General features: G+C 35.0%; 4 protein-coding genes, 1 long non-coding RNA gene and 1 other non-coding gene across 7 annotated transcripts; 2 read left to right on the top strand and 4 right to left on the bottom strand.

Moving 5' to 3' along the window:
- Positions 1 to 263: 263 nt before the first annotated feature.
- Positions 264 to 2,632, bottom strand: LOC105970589 (Pentatricopeptide repeat (PPR-like) superfamily protein). 2 transcript variants are annotated; one of them, XM_012995415.2, is made up of 2 exons: positions 2,206 to 2,623; positions 264 to 2,108 (listed from the first exon to the last, which is right to left on the bottom strand). In XM_012995415.2, the coding sequence occupies exons 1-2, from the start codon at positions 2,398 to 2,400 to the stop codon at positions 678 to 680; spliced, it is 1,626 nt and encodes a 541-aa protein (XP_012850869.2). In that variant the 5' UTR covers positions 2,401 to 2,623; the 3' UTR covers positions 264 to 677. The 2 variants fall into 2 exon arrangements, with proteins under 2 accessions (XP_012850869.2, XP_012850868.2); XM_012995414.2 differs by having other exon boundaries at positions 264 to 2,632.
- Positions 2,633 to 2,714: 82 nt separating this feature from the next.
- On the top strand, positions 2,715 to 2,786 carry TRNAQ-CUG (transfer RNA glutamine (anticodon CUG)). Its single transcript has one exon. It is a non-coding gene; the product is annotated as a tRNA-Gln (tRNA).
- A 3,826-nt stretch (positions 2,787 to 6,612) lies between these two features.
- On the bottom strand, positions 6,613 to 9,362 carry LOC105970620 (uncharacterized). The gene is made up of 7 exons (XM_012995452.2): positions 8,914 to 9,362; positions 8,449 to 8,589; positions 8,242 to 8,355; positions 7,981 to 8,154; positions 7,424 to 7,539; positions 7,165 to 7,246; positions 6,613 to 6,885 (listed from the first exon to the last, which is right to left on the bottom strand). The coding sequence occupies exons 1-7, from the start codon at positions 9,304 to 9,306 to the stop codon at positions 6,877 to 6,879; spliced, it is 1,029 nt and encodes a 342-aa protein (XP_012850906.2). The 5' UTR covers positions 9,307 to 9,362; the 3' UTR covers positions 6,613 to 6,876.
- An 8,150-nt stretch (positions 9,363 to 17,512) lies between these two features.
- Positions 17,513 to 19,070, top strand: LOC105970563 (uncharacterized). Its single transcript, XR_001173957.2, has 2 exons — positions 17,513 to 17,837; positions 18,777 to 19,070. It is a non-coding gene; the product is annotated as an uncharacterized LOC105970563 (long non-coding RNA).
- A 282-nt stretch (positions 19,071 to 19,352) lies between these two features.
- Positions 19,353 to 19,977, bottom strand: LOC105970628 (putative cell wall protein). Its single transcript, XM_012995461.2, has one exon. It carries the CDS (start codon positions 19,909 to 19,911, stop codon positions 19,513 to 19,515), a length of 399 nt encoding a protein of 132 aa, XP_012850915.2. The 5' UTR covers positions 19,912 to 19,977; the 3' UTR covers positions 19,353 to 19,512.
- Positions 19,978 to 21,437: 1,460 nt separating this feature from the next.
- Positions 21,438 to 21,845, bottom strand: LOC148768571 (putative cell wall protein). The gene has a single exon (XM_088821272.1). The coding sequence runs from the start codon at positions 21,843 to 21,845 to the stop codon at positions 21,438 to 21,440; it is 408 nt and encodes a 135-aa protein (XP_088677398.1).
- Between the last annotated feature and the right edge of the window lie 1,800 nt (positions 21,846 to 23,645).

Below are 23,645 nucleotides of genomic sequence, written 5' to 3'. Positions count from 1 at the left end.
ATTTCCTTCCAAAAGTTTTTTCGAAAAATCTGTACATTATATTCTCCACTAGTACGATCGTCTATGCCTCCAACAAAACCTCGAAATTTTGTTAGCTCGAAGATCCGATTTCTTTGCCAGCAACACTGAAGGATTTGAGGTTTTCAATTTGTCGAGTGTTGGAATTTTCAAGAACACAGAGCCGTTTTAATTCTCATTGACAATAGCATGCAGCACGACCGACAGTTATTACAAGGTTCTTAAAAAGATAGGAGAAACGTGAGCGAAAATAAAAGACAACAATCGATGAACAACTCCAGAGATGGTGGTTTTAAGTTCTAGTTGTCTCAAAAACTTACGATTCTGAAATAATTGAAGAATTGACATATCAACTCCATAGGTTCTTGTTTTTTTTTTTTTTCCGGGAGTTCGGAGATGACGAATGTATAGATAATATGCCGGTCATATTTCTGGTATTTAAAATGTCTGAACTAACAAAATAAATGGTTAAAAGACGAGTCTAAGGTTCCTTACATATGATCTTCTTTTGCTTGGGATGGCAGCCGATCTTCATCGTATGCGAATGCCGTTGAACTGATGCGAACATCTTCGAGTTAAAAAGACTCCAATTGGTTGTTCAAAAAAGTAAAAACCAAACGACAATTCTTCATAACCATAATTTAAGCACAACAGACTCATCAACTCTCGACAAGATTTCGAAACTTGACTCGCTTCTTAACACTCCGTACCCTATCATACCCTATAGCAATCTTACTATGCATCAACTTCATCGCCAGGTCAGCATTCCCCGCCTTCCTCAACGCATTTATCATAACAGTACGAACTCTCCCCGGGATTTCTCTCCCCCTATCAATAACCCCATCAGCCAACTTGCACGCCTCCGTTATTCGACCAGCCTTGCACAACACATTCAGCATATCCTCAAACGCCGTCTCCAACACGAAACCCATAGGCGCCAGCTCATCCAAAATCTTACAAGCTCGTCCAACTTTGCCCGAAAGACAAAGTCCCGTCGAAAGCGCCCGAAAACAAGCAGCTGTCGGAGTGATCCCCTTATCTATCATCACATCCCACATTTTCAATGCCTCCTCGTTACGGCGTTCTTTAAATAACCCGTTAATTAATATCGTGAATGTGTACACGGTTTGATCGCAATCTTCATCTTCCATTTGCTTGAAAAGCGCCAACGCTTCGTCGATTTTCCCGGTCTTGGCAAACGCATCGATAAGCGCGTTATAGCAATACGAATCACGAGTGCATCCGTTCTTAACCATATCTTCAAAGAGTTCTTCGGCCTCTTCCAATCTCTTCGCCTTTCCAAGGCCATCGATTAGGCTCGAATATATGACAGCGTTGATAGCAACGTTATTCAGTTTACAGTAATCGAACCACTGCATCGCCTCCTCCAATCTTCCGTTCTTACAAAGACTATTCACCACTACACCGTACGTAACCTCGTCCGGCTCAAACCTTTCGTTTCGCATTCTTTCAAACAGCCTCATCGCCATATCCAAATCGCCACTCTTCGCATACGCATCAATAAGTGCAGTGTAAATAGCCACATTCGGCACGCACCCCTTTGCGACCATATCCTCGAGAACCGTGTATCCTTCCGTCGACTTTCCCTCCTTGCAAAGTCCGCCGATCACTAAACTATACGCGTGCGGAGGAATCTCGACTCCTTTATCCCGCATCTCGTTATACAACCTCAAGCAAAAATGATAATCCTCGTCGGAATAACAAGCCTGCATCAAAGTCAAGAAGGTAATTTTATCGGGCTCCAAATTCTTGACCTCCATATCGTGAAATTTTACGACGGCTCTCTTTAGATTCCCGGACTTGCAGTATCCTTTAATCATGGTGTTATACGTGACGACGTCCGGCTTCACTTTACCGTTTTCCATAACCTCGAAAACACGCTCGGCCGACTCGATGAAATTAGAAGAAACAAGACCGTTCACGAGGAAATTGTAAGTGTACAAACTCGGGTCGACCCCGTTTTCGTTCATTCTTCGCCAAACCCACAACAATTCCTCAACCATACCGCCATTTCCGAAGCTCCTAATAAGAGAATTAGCTGCGTACGCATTCATTAGAAACCCTTTACTCTGCAACTCATTGAAAACAAACTTAATTCTATCGAATTGACAATCCGAACACAGAATCTCAATCAAGAAAACATAGCATTCGAGATTGTGGGAGTACCCTTTTTGATTGGAGGCCCAATTGAAGAAACGGAAGGCGGATTCGGGGCAGTTGGGGAGATGGTCGGATTTCTTGAGAATGTAGGCGACGAAAGTGGGAGGGAGTTTGATTAAGTACTTTTTGCAGAAGAGGGTGAGGTCTTGTTCGAGGGTGGTGGTGGTGGTCTGTAGAAAATGGAGGATTTTGGGAACCCATGGGGAAGGTTTGAGGTCTGGTTTGGGATCAGAAGAAATGAGGTCGGAAAGATCGTTCAAGGGTTGAACCCATTCTGGAGGAGGGAGAGGTGGTGTGAAGGAAGAAGAAGAAGAAGCATATTCCCTTTTGAGGAATGTGGCTATGGCGGAGGAGAGGGGTTTTAAGAGGGGTTTTCTCATCTCTGCTCTGACGGAGTTTGGAGCTTAGCGGTTGAACCAACAATGGATTGGTGTGTACTTGCTTAAAACCTGAAACGCAAGGAAAAATTAGAATATGGTTTCTTAAACAAACAAATGAGATTCTGAATAACAGATGGTCCCATGGTCTAGTGGTCAGGACATTGGACTCTGAATCCAGTAACCCGAGTTCAAGTCTCGGTGGGACCTTTTTTTTTTTATCTATTTATTTATTTAAGCTATCTCTACTTGTATAGGAACATACTTTTGTTTTTAAACCATTTCGGAAACCATGGAGACGACAAACTTGGGTCCCTAATTTTTACGAATTTTAGGGGGCCCTAATTTTAGAAAAAATAATTCTTATACATTAGTATTTATTGATAATATATATATATAAGGACCCTTATTATTAAACAAATCTTATCATACGAATAATTTACCCATATATTTAAAATATTCTAAAATATAAATTCAAAATTGAAATAAATTTCACATTAAAGGAATTGGCATTTCCTTTTTTTTTTTTTTTTTCTTTTTTTAGGAGAAACGGAGAGATTTATTAGACACCGCCGGCCAAGAAGGGGGGAAGGCTAGACCCTTCCAAATAATCAAGAACAGTCGTAGAAGGTAAGTTATGAGCTACACAATTACCACGTCTCTTAACAAAAGAAAACGAACAAAAAGAGAAACCGTAAGCCAAAAAAAGACACTCTTCTAAAATTGCACCAAAAGACTTAAGCGATGTTTCCTTGCTACGTAAGATATCTATTACATGTAGGCAATGGCCTTCGACTGAAATTGAATTCCAATTCTTTGAATATGCAGTTGTGAGGGCATGGAGAACCGCAATTGCTTCGCCTTCCGGTGGGCGAACTCGACCTAAAATTCTCTTCAACTTCCACCACACACACCTGCCATATGAGTCCCGAGCAACCAGAGATATGTTAAAGTGAGCTTTTTTCGTCGGAAAAGCAACATCAACGTTGATTTTGATAGTTCCTGGCAAATGAGGCAACCAAACCTCTCGGTGGGTAGGAATAGATGACCTGAAGCATCGAGGTTGGGCATCTGTATAGGTTTGGAGGAAAGAGCTGCACCAGCCCACAACTTCGTTCAAGTTGAGGGTTTCCTCCCAATGCAAAATTCAATTTCTTCAATCCCAAAGTTTCGAGCAAACAACCACCGCCAAGAGGAACAGGTCCCTGCACAAATTATGCTCGAGAAGGTCCAGCCATGCCCAAAAAGGCAGACCATCAGCGAGGCGAGAAGCACGAAAAGGGTCATGTCCCATATTTCTTGCAGCCCTGCACAATGAAAAATAGCATGAGTAGCCGATTCCACAGCTATACCACAATTACAACAAAATGGGTCCATTGATATCTTCCTCTTGAAGAGTAACGGGTTTGAGGGTAAAATATCCACACAAGCTCGCCATAAAAAGTGTCTAATCTTTAGCAGAATGGGAAGATTCCACACTCGTTTCCAATTCCTCGTAGAGGCGCCGCTCGGTGCCCCGCCGTATATACCCCTCAAATTTCTACCCGACGCCAGCCGCTCCATGATGTTATGATAGCATGTCATGACAGTGAATTGCCCCGACTCCGAAAAGGCCCAAACCATATACGGATCTTAGTTGACGGTCTGCCAATTGGAACCCCCAAAATCCGATGCCGGTCCACTGGACAAAAACTCTGTTCGATCAAATCCAAATCCCACGCACCTATACTATGATTAAAAATATCCGAAACGAGGTTCGGAAAGCTTGAGGTAATTGGTCATTCCCTTTCTTTATGTTACTTTTTTTAATTTATTTCTTTATTTTCAGTAGTACAAGCAGTCATAATTGTATCATTTGGAATGTTAGTTAGCATATATTAGTTGTGCCTAATTTATTTGTTTCTTATATGTTTTTAATTTTTATTGTTTTGTTTGATCTTTGTATACTGTCCCATAAAATATAGTATATGTAATATGCACTTATTTTTATGTCTATGACAGCTAGTAATTTTAAACAAATTGTGAATTTTATTGTGAATCAAAATAAACTAGGAGTGAGGGCCTGTCAAGATTTAAAAAAGGAATGGTTATTTTTCAATAGTAGTTTGTAAATATGAGTTTTTCTCATAACTTTTTGTTTAATTAGTTCTTATTTGTTTATAAATTTATTATATCTTTTCACATTTATAATTACAATATAAAATATTATATTTAAAACGTTACAAATATTTGCTAAATTTTGGTTTTTTTACATGAATACTCTAAAAAAATCGAGGGTGGCGTCCTCGGCCCCCTCAAATTTTTAACCTACCCGTTAAATTATTTCAAAAAAGAACAACGTTGCCCACTTATTAGAGGACCCCGTTTCAACAAGATCTAGAAAGTTCGCATTGGGCCCCCAAATCCTAGAAACGAGCATGTCGGCAACACCACTTGCATATATAGCCTATTCACTTTTATTTTTATTTGCCTTTTTATTTTTAGTTTCATTTATAGATAAATATAGGGGATGTCGCCAGCCATGTGGTCAACATATACTAAAATCGCTTAAGACTTGGGAAACGCACAGTAGTTTGTAAATTGGTCAAGAAAGTGCCCTATTTTATTTATTTTGTATGAAAATTGGTCTATTTTGGTAATTATCCCGGTGTTCGTTGATTCTCGTTTCTATCACAAACACTTTAGTACCGAGCCAGGAAACAAAGGAATCCTGGCAGCCGCAGTGTGAGAATTTCAACTCCAATGAGGGTTGGTTTCTTGTGGGCACCAGGTCCGGATCCGCTATCTTAACGGGCTGTTGACTCACCGTGATTTATATTTCTCCATTAAATACTTGTCGGGCCAAGGGACGGAGGCCCTTGGGGCGAGGGATTTCGCCTTTTGGTACAAGGAAACGAAGGAATTAGATTTGGTGAGATAGAAGTTTAATAACTGTTCAAGGTTAACTTTCATTTTTTCTCTAATACACTTTTTTAATTATTTCAATTTTCTCTCTTATTTATTAGGACATCCTCAGTGGAGGTCAAACATATATGATATATCCCATAATTTGCATATTTTGGAGAATTTGGCCAAAATTTAATCCTCAATGGATGGTTTTGGTGAGTCTTCAAATTTAGAGCACCAGAGTCTCTAATTTTTTTTCCTTTGAGATTGTTTTTTGACACCGTAGAACAATTAATACAGAAACTCAGTTTAATAGAGCCCTCATTACAAAATTTCTTTATATTATACTTTGACATAAGGTTCGATCTATAAACAAGTCTCTAAAACATGTTATGGATAAAACATAGGGGTGTGCACATGTCGGTACAATTCGGTTTTTGCGAAAAATCAAAGATGTACTGATATATAATTTTGTTTTTTCACAAACATGTCGGGTTTTATCCGGTTCGTTGCTAATCAGTTTTTCGGTTTACGGTTTCGGTATCAATTCGGTTTATTTTCAGTTTTGGTTTGCATTTCAGTTGGCTCAAAACCGATATTTGATTAACTAGGAATTTTGGGCTTTTCATCCCGTTTGTTTGAAGATTAACAAATAAATAACCCTCTAAAAATTCCAACAAGAAACAAAAGAAAAGAACCCTCTGGAAAACTAAATAAATTAATAAAACTAAATAAACAAAGACAATTTGGTTGGTTGTTAAAAGTTATTACGGGTAAACAAGTTAGAAAAAAAAGGAAATAAAAACCCTCTAAAGTATGAATTAAACATCGATGCAGATCATTCCTCAAGGTAAAACATAGACTAGAGAAATTAGGAAAAATTAAGTATTTGTACAATACATCAATATATACGACGCCATTTTGCACTCTAATAGGTTCGGTATTTATCTTTATTCACCGTACACAAACCGGTTTTTTCATTTTTTTTAAGAAAATAGTACCGTACATGCGGTTTTTAAGTCGGGATAGTACATATTGGCTCGGTTTTTTCGGTATTTTTGCTCACCTCTATTAAGGTCCAAGTATGCAGAACGCCCTTAGTAAAACAAAAAATAGAAGAAAAGTTACGTTGCGCAAGTCCCACATAAGATCGAACACACGGCCTTTCTGGCCAAGTCATAATAAGCATAACCATCTCTTTGGCTAGATCAAAAACATGTCCAAAGTATATTAAATACATAAGAAAGATTATAAGAATAATTAAACCTTATTTACATGTATTATATCTATATCTATATATGTATATAAACCTGTCTCATTTGTTCCCAAATAAACTCAGATATTGAGCTGGCTGTTATTTTTCTGACTTAATCACTCAAATAAGGAGTAGGATGGCATCTTTACTTGCAAGCACTTACTCCTCCTGCAAACGAACCGTAACAGCAGCATAAGGTAGAATATCCAAAAGGGTGTTTGTTTATACAACGAGAACGAAAACGAAAACGAAAAAAGACAATAAGCAAACTAAGTTGGTTTTAGACTAGTCGAATTTGCGTCTTTTCTTTCTGTGTTAAGGCCTGGGTTTCAAATTTCTCGGAGATGGTTTTACTACGATGGCAAACTTATAAAGTCAATTTAAATATGACAAAAAAATGCACACATATATCGATACACAAGTTAAGAAAAATGAAAAGTAACGTACCTTAGATGAATTGTTTGATGGAGAACCAGATTCACCTTCGGGTGCCTCAGATATTCGCACTTCTGATTTTTCGTTCGAGTAACTGAAAGAAAAGCACAAAATATGGAAATTTATCTCATGCCATGGTCACTATTATTATTATTATTATGTGAACTAAGACGGTGTAAACTTGAAATATCAATTCACGGCGTATTTAATTGTCAGCATAAGTGCTCGAATTAAAGAGATAGTAGGAGTTAAAGGTATAAGATATATATACGTTGAGAGTATAGTAACCCATATTAGCTCAATACAATCCACCCATAGAAGTCTTTGCTCGACTGGTACCACTCCGTACGTGATTACATGAGCAAATGGCCAAAGCTTCCAACCAGCCTATTATATATTTAATCAATTAAAAAAAAAAAAAAGATTAGTCAATCACGACTACGTTCAATCAATTCTTGAATAGGTCAAATTATTATTAAAGAAACATGAAAAAGCCGACTCTTTATCAACAATTTCCCATTACGCAGAAAATGCTATTGATCGATGTCTACACATAGACATCAGAAATAGAGTAATTAATCATAAACAAGAGAATCTTTAAAATTTAGAAAAATTAAGTATAATGAAATTATTCCACATACAAGTTCATAAACGGAAGTATCGTAATAGTTACGTTGTTACTTTTCCTTGTAATTAGAAGATAATGAAATGACGGGACGCAATCTGTAACGCAAATTTTGCTTTACGAATCAACTTTGCATTTTTACTAAATCTAAAAAAGAAAAAAAAAAAGAGGGATAAGAAACAAGTTTTGCAAGAGGTTCTTACAGTCAACATAGGCCAAAACGTTGCTCTCAATTCATTAAAAATAACGACGGGTGATTCCAATCGCAAGAGAGCCAGAACCACAAAGTAGATGCTGTTCCAAACTGCCGACCATACAGTTTGGTCAAACGCAACTTTAACCGGGACCACCCACCATTCCTTGTAAGGAAATAGAACCTATCGAACCAACCAATAAATATCAACAAATTTTCAAAGCTATATATATATTGGGATAATTCGATAAACTCGAGCCACGAATATTACCTCGCAAAATTGGTAATAATAATGAGAAAGTGATCCGTGTAGTGTGAATCCAACAAGACCGGACCTAAACATACGCGTTCGATCAATATCGAAGAGGGGCTTCCCTTCGTAACACTGCCAAATTCGTACGCACAAGTGAGATTGTTGATAATTAAACATGTGGTGTTAATAATAACAAAATCGTAAGTGAAAAATGCTTATTATTACTTGGGCAATCCAATCACCCATGGAGTAGACAATGCCACTGATTGCCATTTTCGACAAAACGGGATGTGTTTTAAGAGTTTCTTCATATGCATTCCAGCTGTGCTCTGGTGCATATCTCAACACTTCATACAGGGTCCATCCCTACAATTTTCAATTCAAATAAAAATTCAAAAATTGATTTTCCAGTGATATATACTAATTTTTACCAAAAATCAACATAGTTCAATATTTTTCATGCTTAATTGTGTAATAAGAAAGCTTCAAAGACACATGAAAACACAAATTCGAAACAGCCCAGAAATCAGAAATGATTTGGTAACAAAAATTCCAAAATTGATGAGCATATAAAGCACAAGTAAACTATAAATAACCCAGCCAGAAATTGTAACTTTGAATGAGAGAGAGAGAGAGAGAGAGAGAGAGAGAGAGAGAGAGAGAGAGAGAGAGAGATGCATGATATCATACATGCGAATAGTCATGATCAATGGTGAGCAATTTGGTGATAGCAAGAGAAGCAGCGGCAAGAACAATAGCGGCGTTGATTAATCTATCAGAAGAAGGAATAATACCATTATTATTGATGCCCTCCTCCTCCACTTCTTGTTCATCTTGGGTTTTCGTAACTTCTCTTTCTTCTGTGACAGCTTTGGTGGGCGAAAAGGGTTTGGCTTTGGTGGGCGAAAATTGTCTGATTTTTGTGGCGAGATTTGGGTTATTTAAGAATGGTTTTGAAAGGGTGGAGGAGAGGTGATAAGAAGGAGAATTTGAGAGGGTGGAAGAAGAATATCTTTTCGTTGTTTGTATCAACTGTGATGAAGAAGAAGAAGATGGAGCGAACAAACTGTTGAGAGTAGTCATCTGTAATTTCGCTTTTGTCTTAAGAGAGGGAGATTATATTTATATTATTATATATAAATGTTTATTTATTTATTTTATATCCAGTTTTTGTTACAAAACCAAAATATTCACGTGTACACAAGTACATCTATGATAAACAGGTGGTTCACAACAATTTTCTAGAGCTTTCCTTTTTTAACGGCGGCTGCTAGATGCATTCTCACATATTACTTGGGATAAGTTCACTAAAACAAATCTCAAATTTTTTTCATTCAGTATCTTCAAGTTTAAAACTATTTTTTATAGAAGTTTTTACAATTTTTTCTTAATTTAAAATTATAAATAAAAAAAATTATTAGCAAAGTACAAAAACGTCATTCATCAAACAAAATACAATTTATACAAACAATTTTTTTATTCCTCATTTCAATACAAGATAAAAAAGAAAAACAAATCATCTCTTCTTCTCCTCAAACTCAAATCTCTTAAACCCTATTTTCTTCATCTTCTTAAATCCTCCAGAACATCTCCAAATTCAAAAAAATCAAAACCTCACAAAACTTATAAAATGGAGTTGTAAGACAATAATATGATAGTATATATGGAAAGAGAACCCATTAAGGTATGTATCATGTTTTTTTTTAGTTTCGAAGTCGATTTTGAAGTTTTTTTTTTTTTGAAACCCGCCGGCAATTTTCGACACATACAGGTCGATTTTTTGGTAAATTTTCGACACCAATGTGTCGAAAAATATATTTAGAAAAAAAAAACAAATTTTGACACATACCTGTCGAAATTTCTCCCAATTTCCACAGGTATGTGTCGAAAAACACTGTTGGTTTTTTTTTTTTTTTTTTACCAACAGTGTTTTTCCTCACATACCTGTCGAAATTGGGAGAAATTTCGACAGGTATGTGTCGAAATTTGTTTGTTTTTTTTTTCTAAATATATTTTTCGACACATTGGTGTCGAAAATTTACCAAAAAATCGACCTGTATATGTCGAAAATTGCCGGCAGGTTTCAAAAAAAAAACTTCAAAATCGACTTCGAAGCTCAAAAAAGACATCGATACTTACCTTAATGTGTTCTCCTTCCATATATACTACCATATTATTGTCTTATAACTCCATTTTATAAGTTTTGTGAGGTTTTAATTTCTTTAGTTTTGAGATTTTTTAGTAGGGTTTGTTGTGAGGAAGATGAAGGAAGAGGTTGAGGGATTTGTGAAGAAGAATAGTTTGAGGAGTTTTGTGTGTTTGTATTGAAGAAAGAAAAATGAGATTTTTAATATTTGTATGGTATTTATTTTCATTAAGGGTATTTATATCATTACTTATTTATTATTCAATTTTTATTTTTTTAGTATTGAAGTGAGAAAAATTTGGGATTTGTTATACTCATTCCCTAAAATTAAATATTAGTTTTCACCATATGAATTGTAAACAACTATTATACCCTTATTAGAATAAAAAACACACATTCACAAATCTCTCCACATTTTTTCTTGTGCAAGGACACACAAACAAGCTCTGTCTCTCGCAAATCCATTTCACATTCTTCTCTAAAAAAACATCTTCCTTCTCTAAAAAACCGTCTTTCATCTTGTCTGAAAAAAACATCTTTTTTCTTCTCTAAGAATCCTCAACACCCAAAAATCCTATCAAAACTTGTAAATGAGGACATTATTGATTCAGAACACATCGATGTGGAGGATTCTATAGAAAAAAAAAAAGAAAACAAACTATGGATTAATGTATTTTTATAGCTACTTAACCAATATTTTTTAAGTTAAAAAAAAAATTGCGTAGTCAAAATTCAAAACATACATGTCGATTTATGTGACAAAAATCGACACCAACATCTAGATGTCAATTTTTCGCCAAAAAATCAACATCAATTTTCGCCAAAAAATCAACATCTAGATTTTTTTGCCAAAATATCGACATCTAGATGTCGATTTTCACCAAAAAATGGACATATACAGGTCGAATTTTCTTCTTCAGCGACGGTGGTGCGCGGTGTTCCTTCGGCGGTGAATGGGCGGCAGTGGTTCTTCGTTCATCCTCTCTTTTTTTGGTCTACCCATTTTTTTTTTTTTTAGATTTTGTGCTATTGCAATAAGGAAATTAGGGAAAATATATTAAAATAAGAATATCTTGTGATAAGGGTTATATTATTAATTTTAAGTTTTCCTCTTAGTAAGTTTGTTTTTATTATGGTCTTCCACCAAGTAAGGTCTTGTCTTTAGAAAATTTAGAATTGCAAATATTTGTTGCCTTTTCAAATAATAAGGGTAAATTACTCGGGATTACTCTCTCTCTCTCTCTCTCTCTCTCTCTCTCTATATATATATATATATATATATATATATATATATCCTGATTTGCCAAACAATATATGTACTATATGGTTGTATGGGCTTTTGGGATCTAATGAGCCATAACAATACTTACTCCGATCAATAAACTTAGCTCTCGAGACTTGCTCAACTGCAGAAAACGAGTGTCGGGTGATGTTTTTCCTGACGTTAGCACTCCAAAGGTTAAGTTAGTCGGAATGTAATAATCACAGAGAAAGAATGTTAAGTTTTATGAAAGTACGTATGTAGTAATCCAAAAAGGGCAACCTAGAGATTGTTATTATAAGATGTTCTATTTATACTGGTACCTTATGAGCTCCACGGGTCCCATCTGGCCACGTGGGAGGTTTGTAGTAGTCTGAGTTATCCATGCCTACCTATCCTACAATGCCACCTGGGAAGCCGTCGTCGCTCATCTATCCTGTCCTGCCAAACGTCCCATCACATAAATCATTCGTCTCTTCATCACCTTTAGACGAGATTAATACCCTTTGGCGAGATAACCCAACGACATCCTCCCTAGGGCGAAGTCCTTGCTATTTCACCGTTCCAGAGGAAGGTGATCATGAGTTGACTTTCGTTTCGCCAGGTTATTAATCCTGATACATTTCTCCTGATACATTTCTCCCAAGTTGTCATGTCTACAGGCTTTCCGCCTTGTTCCTGACACCCTTCTCCCAGGTTATTATGTTTGTTCCCTCCATGGCCGGTTGCAAGTTGCTTCTCGTATAATTTGGGCCACGCGTTTATTAGAGACAGACCAATCCAAACCACTTGAGTCGTGCATTTATTAGAGGCAAACCAGTCTAGATCACCTACTCCTCCTATTACGCCTTGGCAAAGGCAATGCGTGGTTTGGTTCAAGAGAGGAAAAAAAGAATGTTGATGTACCATTATGCATCTCAACCACTCTACTCCCCCTAGGTCGATGCGACAATGGCGAAGTAAATGCGTTGTAACTAGTCGGGGTGAGCCGACGGCTGAAAAACATTAAATGCATTGTTTGAAATTCCTCTGCACAAATAGGCTGGCCCAAGAACCAAGTCATCGTAATGGTGTTGATTGGCTTTGGGAGGCGTGCAGGTATACAAACAGGCGTGCTGCAAACGGTTCAAGTGGTCTTGACGTGTCAACTTGTCATTAGTCGCCAGACTGCCGATGCCGCTCTGATTGGGGCAGCCGAACCGGCATATGAGTGGCGCAATCGTGGCCATAGAATGTACACGTCTCATTGTGCGGCTAACCTAGATCTAACAGAGTTCTTACAAGTATCCCCACTCGTGATTCAAATTCTTTTTGCATCATCTTCCTTACGCCCTAGTTTCCTCTGCAACTTCCGGACTCATCTACGTTCATCCGACGGCACACACACAACAGTTCATCAGACGCACGCACACGATCGTTTATCATTAAATAACCTCTCTTTTTTATTAAATAAAATTTAGCCTCATTAATATACAATAAAAAATTCTCTAAATAAGAATAGAAGAGGAAATGGTTAGAAATATAAATTACAAATAATTACCTAAAATATACTTCATTAAAAAAAAAAAAAAAAACCTCTTAGTTTGTAAAATTATATTTGTCCCTAAAAATAATGATAATTCGGAACGACCATTTTGAAAATTAGCCTTGAATTTTTTTACAAAATATCTTAACATTAAAATGTATGTCATGTCAAAAGAAAAAAAAAGGAGATTTTTTTTCTGAATTATGAAAAGCTCTTGAAATACATTTTTCTCCCAAAAAAATTACAATAGTAAAAATTCAACTGATACGTGTAACTCTCTCTTTGTTTAAATGACACTTTACAAATAAGTCCATCGATGGGTACTTATTCATGAAGATGTTCAGATAATAAACTCTTTTACAAAAAAGGTCCACACATGGTCCAGCGTTTTGTAAAAGACAAAACTAGCCACTTATACTTTAATATGCTCCAATTTCATCATTTAATTTAATATAACTTCAATTGGAGCCCAAGTTACATAAATTATTCAATTTTGACCCAAAACATACTTTTATGGACAATTTCTTCCGTCACCTCCGATGACCGCCGGTCTCCGGCGTTGACTTTTGATTTTATTTTTTTCTTCCTGATTTTCCGCCGCCGGTCTCCCGCGTTGACTTTTTTAAATTTTTTTCTTTCTTTATTATCTCCCCCCCCCCCCACCCCCCGTTTAAACAATAATATTGTTGTGATTGACAGTAATATTAAATATATTACCGTTAAACATAGTAAAATTAACTATACTATAGTTTAACACATTAATATTGCTATATTAATCTCTAGCACAGTTGTATTAACACAAAAAAACTCATTATTATTGTGTAATAAAGTAATATTAATATGTTGACCGTTCAACAAAGGTAAACATAATAAAAAAACCAAAAGAATTAATATTACTGTGAGTGACAGTAATATTACCGTCAACCACAGTAATATTATTGTTTTTGCAGTAATATTACAATAATAGACAGTAATATTATTACGTTACTCCGTGAATAACTCAAACAAAACAAAAATACCCATAAAAATAATAATATTGATGTGGTTGACAGTAATATTACTATATAACAACAGTAATATTACCGTCAACCACAGTAAAATTATTGTATTTACAATAATATTACAATAATGGACAGTAATATTATTACGTTACTCCGTGAATAACTCAAACAAAACAAAAAAAAACCCAAAAGATAATAATATTGATGTGCTTGACAGTAATATTATTGTGTTTATAGTTAATTTACTGTCAACGACAGTAATATAATTACGTTGACTTGTCAACAAATCGACCAAAATTAAAAAAAAAATAATAAAAAAAAAATAATATTGTCATTGACTCTAATTGTATTGTCAACGGCAGTACAATTACATAAATTTATTGTCAACGGCAGTACAATTACGTTAATGTACTGACATGTCAGTGACAGTATAATTACGTTAATTTACTGTCAGTGACAGTATAATTACCGTTAATGATAGTACAATCACGGTCAACGTTTAGCGGCGGGCGTAAGAAAAAAAAACAACACTAAAAAAAGTCAACGTCGGATCCGGCGGCGGAAAAAACAGACCAGAGGAAAAAAAAAAAAAAAAGTCAACGCTGGAATCCGGCGGCGGAAAAAACAGACCAGAAAAAAAAATCAAAAAGTCAACGCCGGAAACCAGCGGCATAAAAGTATTTTATTGAAAAAAAAAGTCAAACTTGGAATTTTGTGGTCAAAATTGATTAAACTGGGGTTACAATTAGACCATCTCTAGTACTCACACCAAAAAACCCTCCCTAAACAATGGGGTCCACATGCCACCTACTCAATTTACCCTCTCCCTAAAAGTGGGACCCACATTTAACACTCCCTAAAAAAAAGTGCTCTAGTACTACATATTATACTCCCTAAAAATTTACTACATATCTTAAACAATAATAAAATATTCATGAATTAAATATAATATTTGAATTAAGTTTTGAATTTTGTATTTAATTAAATTAAATTTCGTATAAAATTTCTTATTAATTTAATTAAATATTATATTATCTTAATATTTTTATTACGTTTTAAGATGTATTATTTTATTTTATTCGGATCGATATTTATATTAAGAAAGTAATTAAAAACATTTGACAAACATGATTACATAAAATACATAATAGATTGCAGTAAATTGAACATTATTTAAAGCATGAAATAGAATTAAGCATTACTTAACAAAAAAAACGAAAAAAAAAAAAAAATATATATATATATATATATATATATATATATATATATATATATATATATATATATAATCATTAATAAAATAGAATTAAACATTACTTAAAAGTACTATAATCAAATAATAAAAGAATTAAACATTATTAAAACAAAAAGAATAAAAAAGAATAGGAGGAAAACGGTTTTTACGTGCACACAATTTAATGAAAAATAATGCATATTGACCCACATCACCTCCCAAAACAAGTTTTATAGTGAATTAGGGACTCCCAGTCCACGTGGCATGATTGGGGAAGGAAATTGAACCCAATAGAGCACATGGAACTCCCTATATTTGTGGGAGTTGATAAAAATACCCAATTGGTGTTCCACTAGAAATGCTCTTAAGAATTGGGTGTAAACGAAAGGGGGTAATTTTGTCATCTACGTGATTTTTTCATTTATTTATAATGAATATTAAAGGAATGAGCTTATTAATAAAAGAGATGTAGCCCCTAAACCTAAAATAATAAAAATGATTGGTATGTAAAAAACCGCTTTTTTAAATTTGTATAAGATGGCATTTTTTTGTGGAAACAAAGTTGAATGCAATACGTTTTTTTTTTCTTCCATCAATTTTTTTCTATTAGTTTGAGATGTAGACAAGCAATATTTATAAATTTGCTATATTTTATATTATCTGAAAAAATTGTAATCAAACATAAAAGAAGCAAGGGTAAAAGTACATCCCAAACAGTTGCAAGGGTAAAATTGAAATTATTGGAAGAATAATTTGAAATCTAAGAGATTATGTTATCTCCAACTTGGCTGCGAACTTCTTAAAATTGATAACGAACTTCTGGAGATTGCAATTGAACTTCGACGGATCTAGTGCTCGTTGCTCACTATTCACAATATGTCCCGCACTGTTCCAGTAAACTTTTAGCTAACAAAATACGGGATATTTTTTAAAAATGAAGGACCGATAATCTTTTATCGAAACTTAAAAAAAATTGTGTCCTTATTGTTAATAAATTATATTCAAAACACTTTTTTAGAATATTCCCAAAAAATAAAGGGTAATTACGTCCACCCTCTCGATGTAAGGTAAATTATGAAAAAAAAACCCTTCATATTTGGGTAATTATAACCACCTCCTCAACAATGAATCTTCTTGTATGTCTACCTTTATCGTGTAAGATTCAACATAATCTTCTGATTTCGTATAATGTTCTTTACTTTGTACTTGTTTTGTACAAAAATGCAGGTTCTGATTCACCGCAATCTGATATTTACAAGCCAAAAGACACATCTTATGATCATCTTGTTTCAAAATATGGAGTTGGAATAGGTAAAACGAATACACACTGGAGAATATTCCACATAATGTAGAATAAATCCACTAAATTTGACATAGAAAAAAGTGAACGCGTAAAAAATTCATAGTTGAGAGGGTGATTGTAATGACCCAGACATAAATATTTTTTTTGTAATTTAGCCTTACATCTGACCGTAATTTACTCAAAAGTACAATACATAAAAGATGGAACTAGGGATGTGAACGAGCCGATCACCTCTTTTGGCAGGCTCGAGCTCGAGTCTATTTTGTCGAGCTGAAGCTCATTGAGTTCCTTCTTTTTTGGCTCGAGCTCGTGTCCATTTTGTCAAGCTCGAGTTCGAGTACAAGCTCATTTTGTTGTTTATTCTTTTTTTTTTTTTTTTTTTTAAATATTTTTATTATTTATTATTGTTAAAAATTATTTAAAAAAATTATATACTAAACAATAAATTGTACTTATATATATATATATATATATATATATATATATATATATATATATATATATATATATATATATATATATATATTTTTTTTTTTTTAATTTTTTTATAATATTTTATATTATTATACATTATTTAAATAAAAATAATATGTAAACAATAAAAAATAATAAATAAGGCTCCCAAGCAGGTTTGTGAGCTCACAAACAACCAAAAACTGACTCGAACTCGGGTCATTAGAAAGTTCGAACTCGAAAAACTCGAAACCGAGTTCGAGCTTTTTTCGAGCCGACTCATCGAGCTCTTGAGTGTGCTCCGCTTGTTTCCGACCCCTATTTGGAATCCTTTCTCCAATGAAAAATATGAATTTTTAAATTAAAGTGATTTAAAAAATAAATTAATCACATGCCTCACATCCAACTAGTGCTAAAGAACAGACAACAAAACAGAGGAGTTGGTGACGAAGAAGAGAAATCCACCTTTTAGTACAGCAAAATACATCAAATCGTAACAATGGCGAAAATCGAACAGAATGCAGAAAACGAAACAACATTGAAGCAGCAAACGAAGAAGAAAACAGCCGCCGGAAAGAGGAACCATGGATCGCCATCATTCTTCGTATTTGTAGATTACCTTTTCTTGGGGATCTTCTTCTGTTTCCTCTCCTTCCTTCTCTACAAATTGATCGGTTTTTGATTCCATAAGGTACCGTTTCGAACACCCAATTCACTCTCTCTTTTCTTTGCCCTAATCTACAATGTTTTTTTTTTTTTCTTTTTCCCTCTCAAATTCCCCATTTGTGTACCTACAAAATTGATCGGACGAATAAGAAGATCATTTGTGTAATAATATATAAATCATATTGTGGCTTTTGATGTTATATATTGCATATGCAATTAGATTGATTGGGACTAAGAAATATGAATTGTTAGAAATGACACAGTAGATTTTTTTTTTGAATGTATTCTTAAATTGGATCTGACAATTTTGAGGTTCTATAAGCACTTGAAGCAATTTTTTTTAATTAAAATATCTCAAGATTCGAATGGTCGTGCCATGGCTGCTTAATAAATTTATAGGCAGTTTCCGGTTGACGAGTTAAACACGAAAGACTAATTATTTGTATGAGAAATGTTGTGCAAGTTATTCATACCGTGTCTAAAATGTAGGATTGTAATTCAACAAGAACTTGTGTTTATGTGACCGTATTATGTCGAATGGATAAAATTAAAAGAATTACAAGTGCCTTTTAAACGTGAATTCAAACACCTTAGGAAGTATGTCGAAATAGTCAAAGTGAATTTGGTCGGCACATCTTTGTATTGGGATCGTTTGCAGCATTTATTTTGTTTAACTTGTTCATATAATAATGTATTTGTATTTTGTATCCTTGCCATATACTTTGATCTGATATTATTGTCTACACTTGTTTATTTGACTTTGATGTAATTTTATTACAAGAAATGAATCTGTTTGTCTACACTTGTTTATTTAGAGAGAAAACATATTGCGAGAAGCACCTGCCCTCAAGCATAACCCAAAATTGAAAGAACTTAATCTGTTGAAACTACATTACTACATTGCCCTGTCTTTTTTATCTGTTAACTAACCTTCGGTTTTGTTTTCCGTGCTATATATTTGCAGGGTAGTTATTAGTTACATGGGAGGGGCATTCGATCTTGGCTCGAGTACTTAAACAATGATTCACAGGCATGCCGTTTATTTTTCGTTATTTTGGATAATGTCGTCATGCTCAAAGTAAACTCTTGCATCTTTTTTTCTCACTGCTTATATTTATTTTTGTGTAGAATGAATTCTTTTTGACAAAATATTAGACTTTTTTCAGTATTTTTTTATTTTCGTTCCTACAAGTGAGCTTTATGTTTGATGAATTGTCTGAATCCCACATTTATCATTTATGCTCAGTTCATTTTTGCAGTTAAATGACTTTATTTCATAGATAGTAGTTTTAGTACACCAGATGATCGATTATCCGGTTCTAAAGATAATACCAAAAGAACTTCAACTCTTCCAAACGTATGTTACTGGTTGTTTGGAAATCCTGTTTTGGTGGAACACGTTTAACATGCATGTGGTGTTAATGCTGATGTTTGCTTAGCATATTTTGTGTAGATTTAACCTTATTTATTGTACTTGTAAAAGAAATAACATATACTTGATTAAAAAAAAAAAAAAAAAAAACCAAGTAAAATTCAAAGGTTGCAAAAAAGCTAGATTTTTTTATTGATAGCAAACAAGGCACAACTAGAATAGCAAATACTGAAACATAAAAATGGCATCTCAAAGACTGAAATTTTAAGAAAGCACACAATTTCCACCATACTAATTATTTAACTTGAAAAATTAAAGCTAAGCAAACTCAATTGCCGGATGGCGTAGGAACCCTGCTGCCACCACTAGGGTTTGGCACCTCCACTCCGGGGTTGGGCAACAGTGTGTCGTCACCGCCAGGAGCATAGCTGCGGGGGCTTCCGCCCCCTGCCGGACCACCACCAACTCCGGGGATCGAAACTCCGTTTCCATTTGGGGCACCTGTGATGGGATTGTAGTTGAAGGACTTGAAGTGGGAGCCTTTTGGAGGTAGCATCACTCGGCCGATGCCTGGAATCAACACTGATCGATCGAAATGTCCAAACCACTCAGGCTGCAGCTTGGCATCGGCCGGGATGTTTCGTGCTTCAACGGTAGCATGATGTACTACTAGATGGATTGACAACAAGACGACAAAACCGAGAAATGCTCGGCTATGGAAAGCCATATCGACTTAGATTAATGTGGAGGCAAAGAAAAGGAGAATGTATTACGGAGATTGATGATGATCAGTTGCTTGAATTTTTGTGACAGTGTTTTGGCGGTGAGTTAATAGATTGTGTGATGTAGAGAGTATTTATTTGCAGGAGGAGTACGTTGGTTTTGCATGCTGAAACATAGTGGTTGCACATTTAAGGGAGAATAATTAATGAACCTTTTTCACAAACCAAGAATGAACGGCTAATCAATTCTTTATATTCTTCGTAGGGTTAATATGCTAGAGGTCCCTAGTTGGATCTGACAATTTTGAGATTCGATAAGCACTTGAAGCAAATTTTTTACTTCAAATATCTCAAGATCCGAATGGTCGTGCGATGGGCAGTTTTCAGTTGACGAGTTGAACACGAAAGACTAATTATTTTTCTGAGAAATGGTTTGCGAGTTATTCATACCGAGTCTAAAATGTAGGATCACTAAAAAATCGGGTAATTCAACAAGAACTTGTGTTTATGTGACGGTAATTCTGTATTTTTTTTTATCCTATTCCTTACGATATACCTTCGTGATCTGAGAGTATGCCTACACTAGTCTATTTACAACTATTACATGAAATGACTCTGTTTGTACACAAATGCAACCGAATTGGAGAAAGTGGATTATTACGGAACGAGCAATTTTGCACTTTGAGACTTTCTTGTCTTATTGTGATAAGCAGCTGACCTTAATTCCATTTATACTTATAATTCGTTAATTCCATTTGTGATAAGCGTCTTATTTAAAAGCCAGCTACTTATCTTTAGCATAGCGCTCTGCTGAAACTACACTGCTCTGTCTTTTAATCTGCTATCTGTTAACTAACCTTCGGTTTTGTTTTCCTTGCCATATATTTGCAGGATAGCTATTAGTTACATGGGTGGGCATTCGATCTTGGCTCAAGTACTTAAACAGTGCTTCACAGGCATGCCGTTAATTTTTCATTATTTTGGATAATGGCATGCTCAAAGCGAACTCTTGCATTTATTTTTGTGTAGAATGAATCATTTTTGACAAAATATTTTACTCTTGTACTTTTTTTTTTTTTTTTTTTTTTAAGTTTTGACTTGAATCTACAAACATGCACTGCTCCATCCAGTATCTATATATTTTTATTCATCTATTAGATAAACTGTACTATACTAGATACTAAACTGCAATTCATGTTAAAAAAAGTCGGTGTACAGAGTACAATTCTCCTTTTTTTTGTATAGGTATGACCCGATTTATTGTGTACTTGCAAAAGAAATAACATATACATACAGTCGATCAAAAACTAATGTAGCAAGCATACTTGAAACATGAAACACTAAGTTTTAAAGGATGCAAAAAAGCTAGATTCTCTTTATTGATAGCGAACACAGTACAACTAGAATATATAGCAAATACTGAAACATACATACAATCTCAAAGACTGAAAATAAAGCACACAATTTCAACCATAGTTACTTAATTATTTTACTTGAAAAAAAAAATCCAGCTAATTAATAAGATAAGTCATTAATGGCCAGATGGTGTAGGAACCCTGCTGCCAGTGCCACCACTAGGGTTTGGCACCTCCACTCCGGGGTTGGGCAAAAGCGTGTCGTCACCGCCAGGAACATAGTTGCGGGGGCTTCCGCTCCCTGCCGGATCACCACCACCAACTCTGGGGATGGAAACACCGTTGCCATTTGGGGAACCGGTAATGGGGTTGTAGTTGAAGTTGAGGTGGGACCCTTTTGGAGGTAACATCACTCGGCCGATGCCTGGGATCAACACTGATCGATCGTAATGTCCGAACCACTCGGGCTCCAGCTTGGCATCGGCCGGGATATTTCGTGCTCCGACACTAGTATGAACTACTAGTGCAAGAGAGACGGACAAGAAGACCATAAGACTGAGAAATGCTCGGCTGTGGGAAGCCATATATATTGCCTTAATTAGATTAATGTATTGGAGGCAAAGAAAAGGAGAGTGTATTAGGGGGATTGATGATTAGTTGCTTGGTGATGGTGGAAATGTATGAAGGATTTTGAGGGTTTTTTATACTTGAATTTTTGTGACTGTGTTTTGGCGGTGAGTTAATGGATTTTGTGATCTGAAATATTCATTTGCATGAGTGCGTTGGTTTTGCATGCTGAAACAAAGTGGTTGCACATTTAAAGGGAGAATAATGAACCCTCTTCACAAACCAAGAATCAACGGCTATTCAATGCTTCATGTTAGAATGCTGGTGGAATTATATTCCCCAATTAATTAGAATTCTAAGGAAATTATATTTTCCCATGTATGTATGTGACCAGTGGCGGATCTAGCTATGGTCTAGGGTGTGCAGTTGCACACCCTTGATTGTAAATAAATAGAACCATTATAAATCGGCAGTTGGTTGAGGTGGTAAAGTTATGCCTTCTTTTTTTAATAGGTCCCGGTTCTAAACCCTACCCTCGCAATAATGATTTTTCTTTTGAAATCGTAACATTTTGTCCACTATTTTTATAAAGTGATATTTAATTTTTTTATTCTACAATTTCGAACCCACTTGGCAAAAATCCTGGATCCGCCACTATATGTGACTTGTCAATGATGTACACATGTGTGTATTACAAAGGGAATAAATAATTCTTTGTTGGTTTTGCGATTAATTGGTATATTTGTTTGGGCCTCTTTGATATAACCCCAATAAACACGGTTATCGGTCGGGTCAGACCCGGACCCGGACCCGACCTGACCCAGACCTACTCCGTTGACCGAGGACAAGGAACCGGACCCGAGTTTGCATGGGTCGATTTCGGTTCTTGTATTTGAGAACCCGACGGGTCTACCTGAGGAACCGATCAGAGGAACCGTCGGGTCCACCCGAATTAATTTTTTTTTTTTTTCATTTTAAATTTTGAATATGTAACGGTTATAATCCTAGATCCGAACCGGACCCGGTCAGAAACTTCAATTTTTTTTTTAATTTTCACTGGCTATTTTCTCGGGTCCACCCATAACCGACCCGGACCGGAACCCGAACCGGGTCCGTTCCGGCAGAATTCAAAATTTTCATATTGTTTTTTGGGTAAATTGCACTTAACCCCCTTGTGGTTTGAACATTTTGCACATGACCCCCTCATGGTATGAATTTAGGCACATAACCCCCTTGTGATTTTGACATTTTGCACATAGCCCCCTTATGGTATGAAATTAGGCACATAACCCCCATGTGGTTTTGAAATTTTGCACATAACCCCCTTATGGTATAAAATTAGCACATAACCCCCTTGAATAAAAAAATGGAAAAGACTAAATTACCCCTATCAAGTCAAAAGTTCTTATTTTTATTTAAAAATAATTATTCTATAAAATGAAAAGCTTAATGTATTTTTTTGTAAAATGAGAAATATAACATATTATTGTGTTTTTTCTATTTTACCGCACATATATTTTTTTTAAATTTAATTTTCATTTCAACTTGAGAGAAATGCTTTTTTTGGATTTTTCCAAAAGAATAAAATAAATAAATATTTTGTTTCTTAAAAAAATTAAATTTCGGTCACAACTATAATATAATAAATTATATAGAAAATAGTAATATAATAATCATAATTAATGACAATGTTAAAGATTTTCAAATTGATTTTTAAAATTAAATAATTTCTCAACCGTACAACAATTAGTATTATAAACCTTTTGTGGTAAAATTAAAAAAACACAATAATATATTATATTTTTCATTTTACAAAA

The sequence above is a fragment of the Erythranthe guttata genome, chromosome 8 (genome assembly GCF_056151865.1).
Source record: "Erythranthe guttata isolate IM_541 chromosome 8, IM_541, whole genome shotgun sequence".
In the NCBI taxonomy this organism is placed as follows: Eukaryota; Viridiplantae; Streptophyta; class Magnoliopsida; order Lamiales; family Phrymaceae; genus Erythranthe; species Erythranthe guttata.
This window is presented reverse-complemented; position numbering and strand designations above follow the sequence as displayed.

Bases quoted from the DNA above. Each gene is read 5' to 3' on its own strand.
- LOC105970620 (XM_012995452.2), bottom strand. From the start codon at position 9,306: ATGACTACTCTCAACAGTTTGTTCGCTCCATCTTCTTCTTCTTCATCA. The intron at 8,155-8,241 runs GTAATATTCGTG...TTGGTTCGATAG, and splicing joins ATTATTACCAATTTTGCGAG to GTTCTATTTCCTTACAAGGA. The intron at 7,540-7,980 runs GTAAGAACCTCT...AATATATAATAG, and splicing joins CGTTTTGGCCTATGTTGACT to GCTGGTTGGAAGCTTTGGCC.
- LOC105970628 (XM_012995461.2), bottom strand. From the start codon at position 19,911: ATGGCTTTCCATAGCCGAGCATTTCTCGGTTTTGTCGTCTTGTTGTCA.
- LOC105970589 (XM_012995414.2), bottom strand. From the start codon at position 2,579: ATGAGAAAACCCCTCTTAAAACCCCTCTCCTCCGCCATAGCCACATTC.
- LOC148768571 (XM_088821272.1), bottom strand. From the start codon at position 21,845: ATGGCTTCCCACAGCCGAGCATTTCTCAGTCTTATGGTCTTCTTGTCC.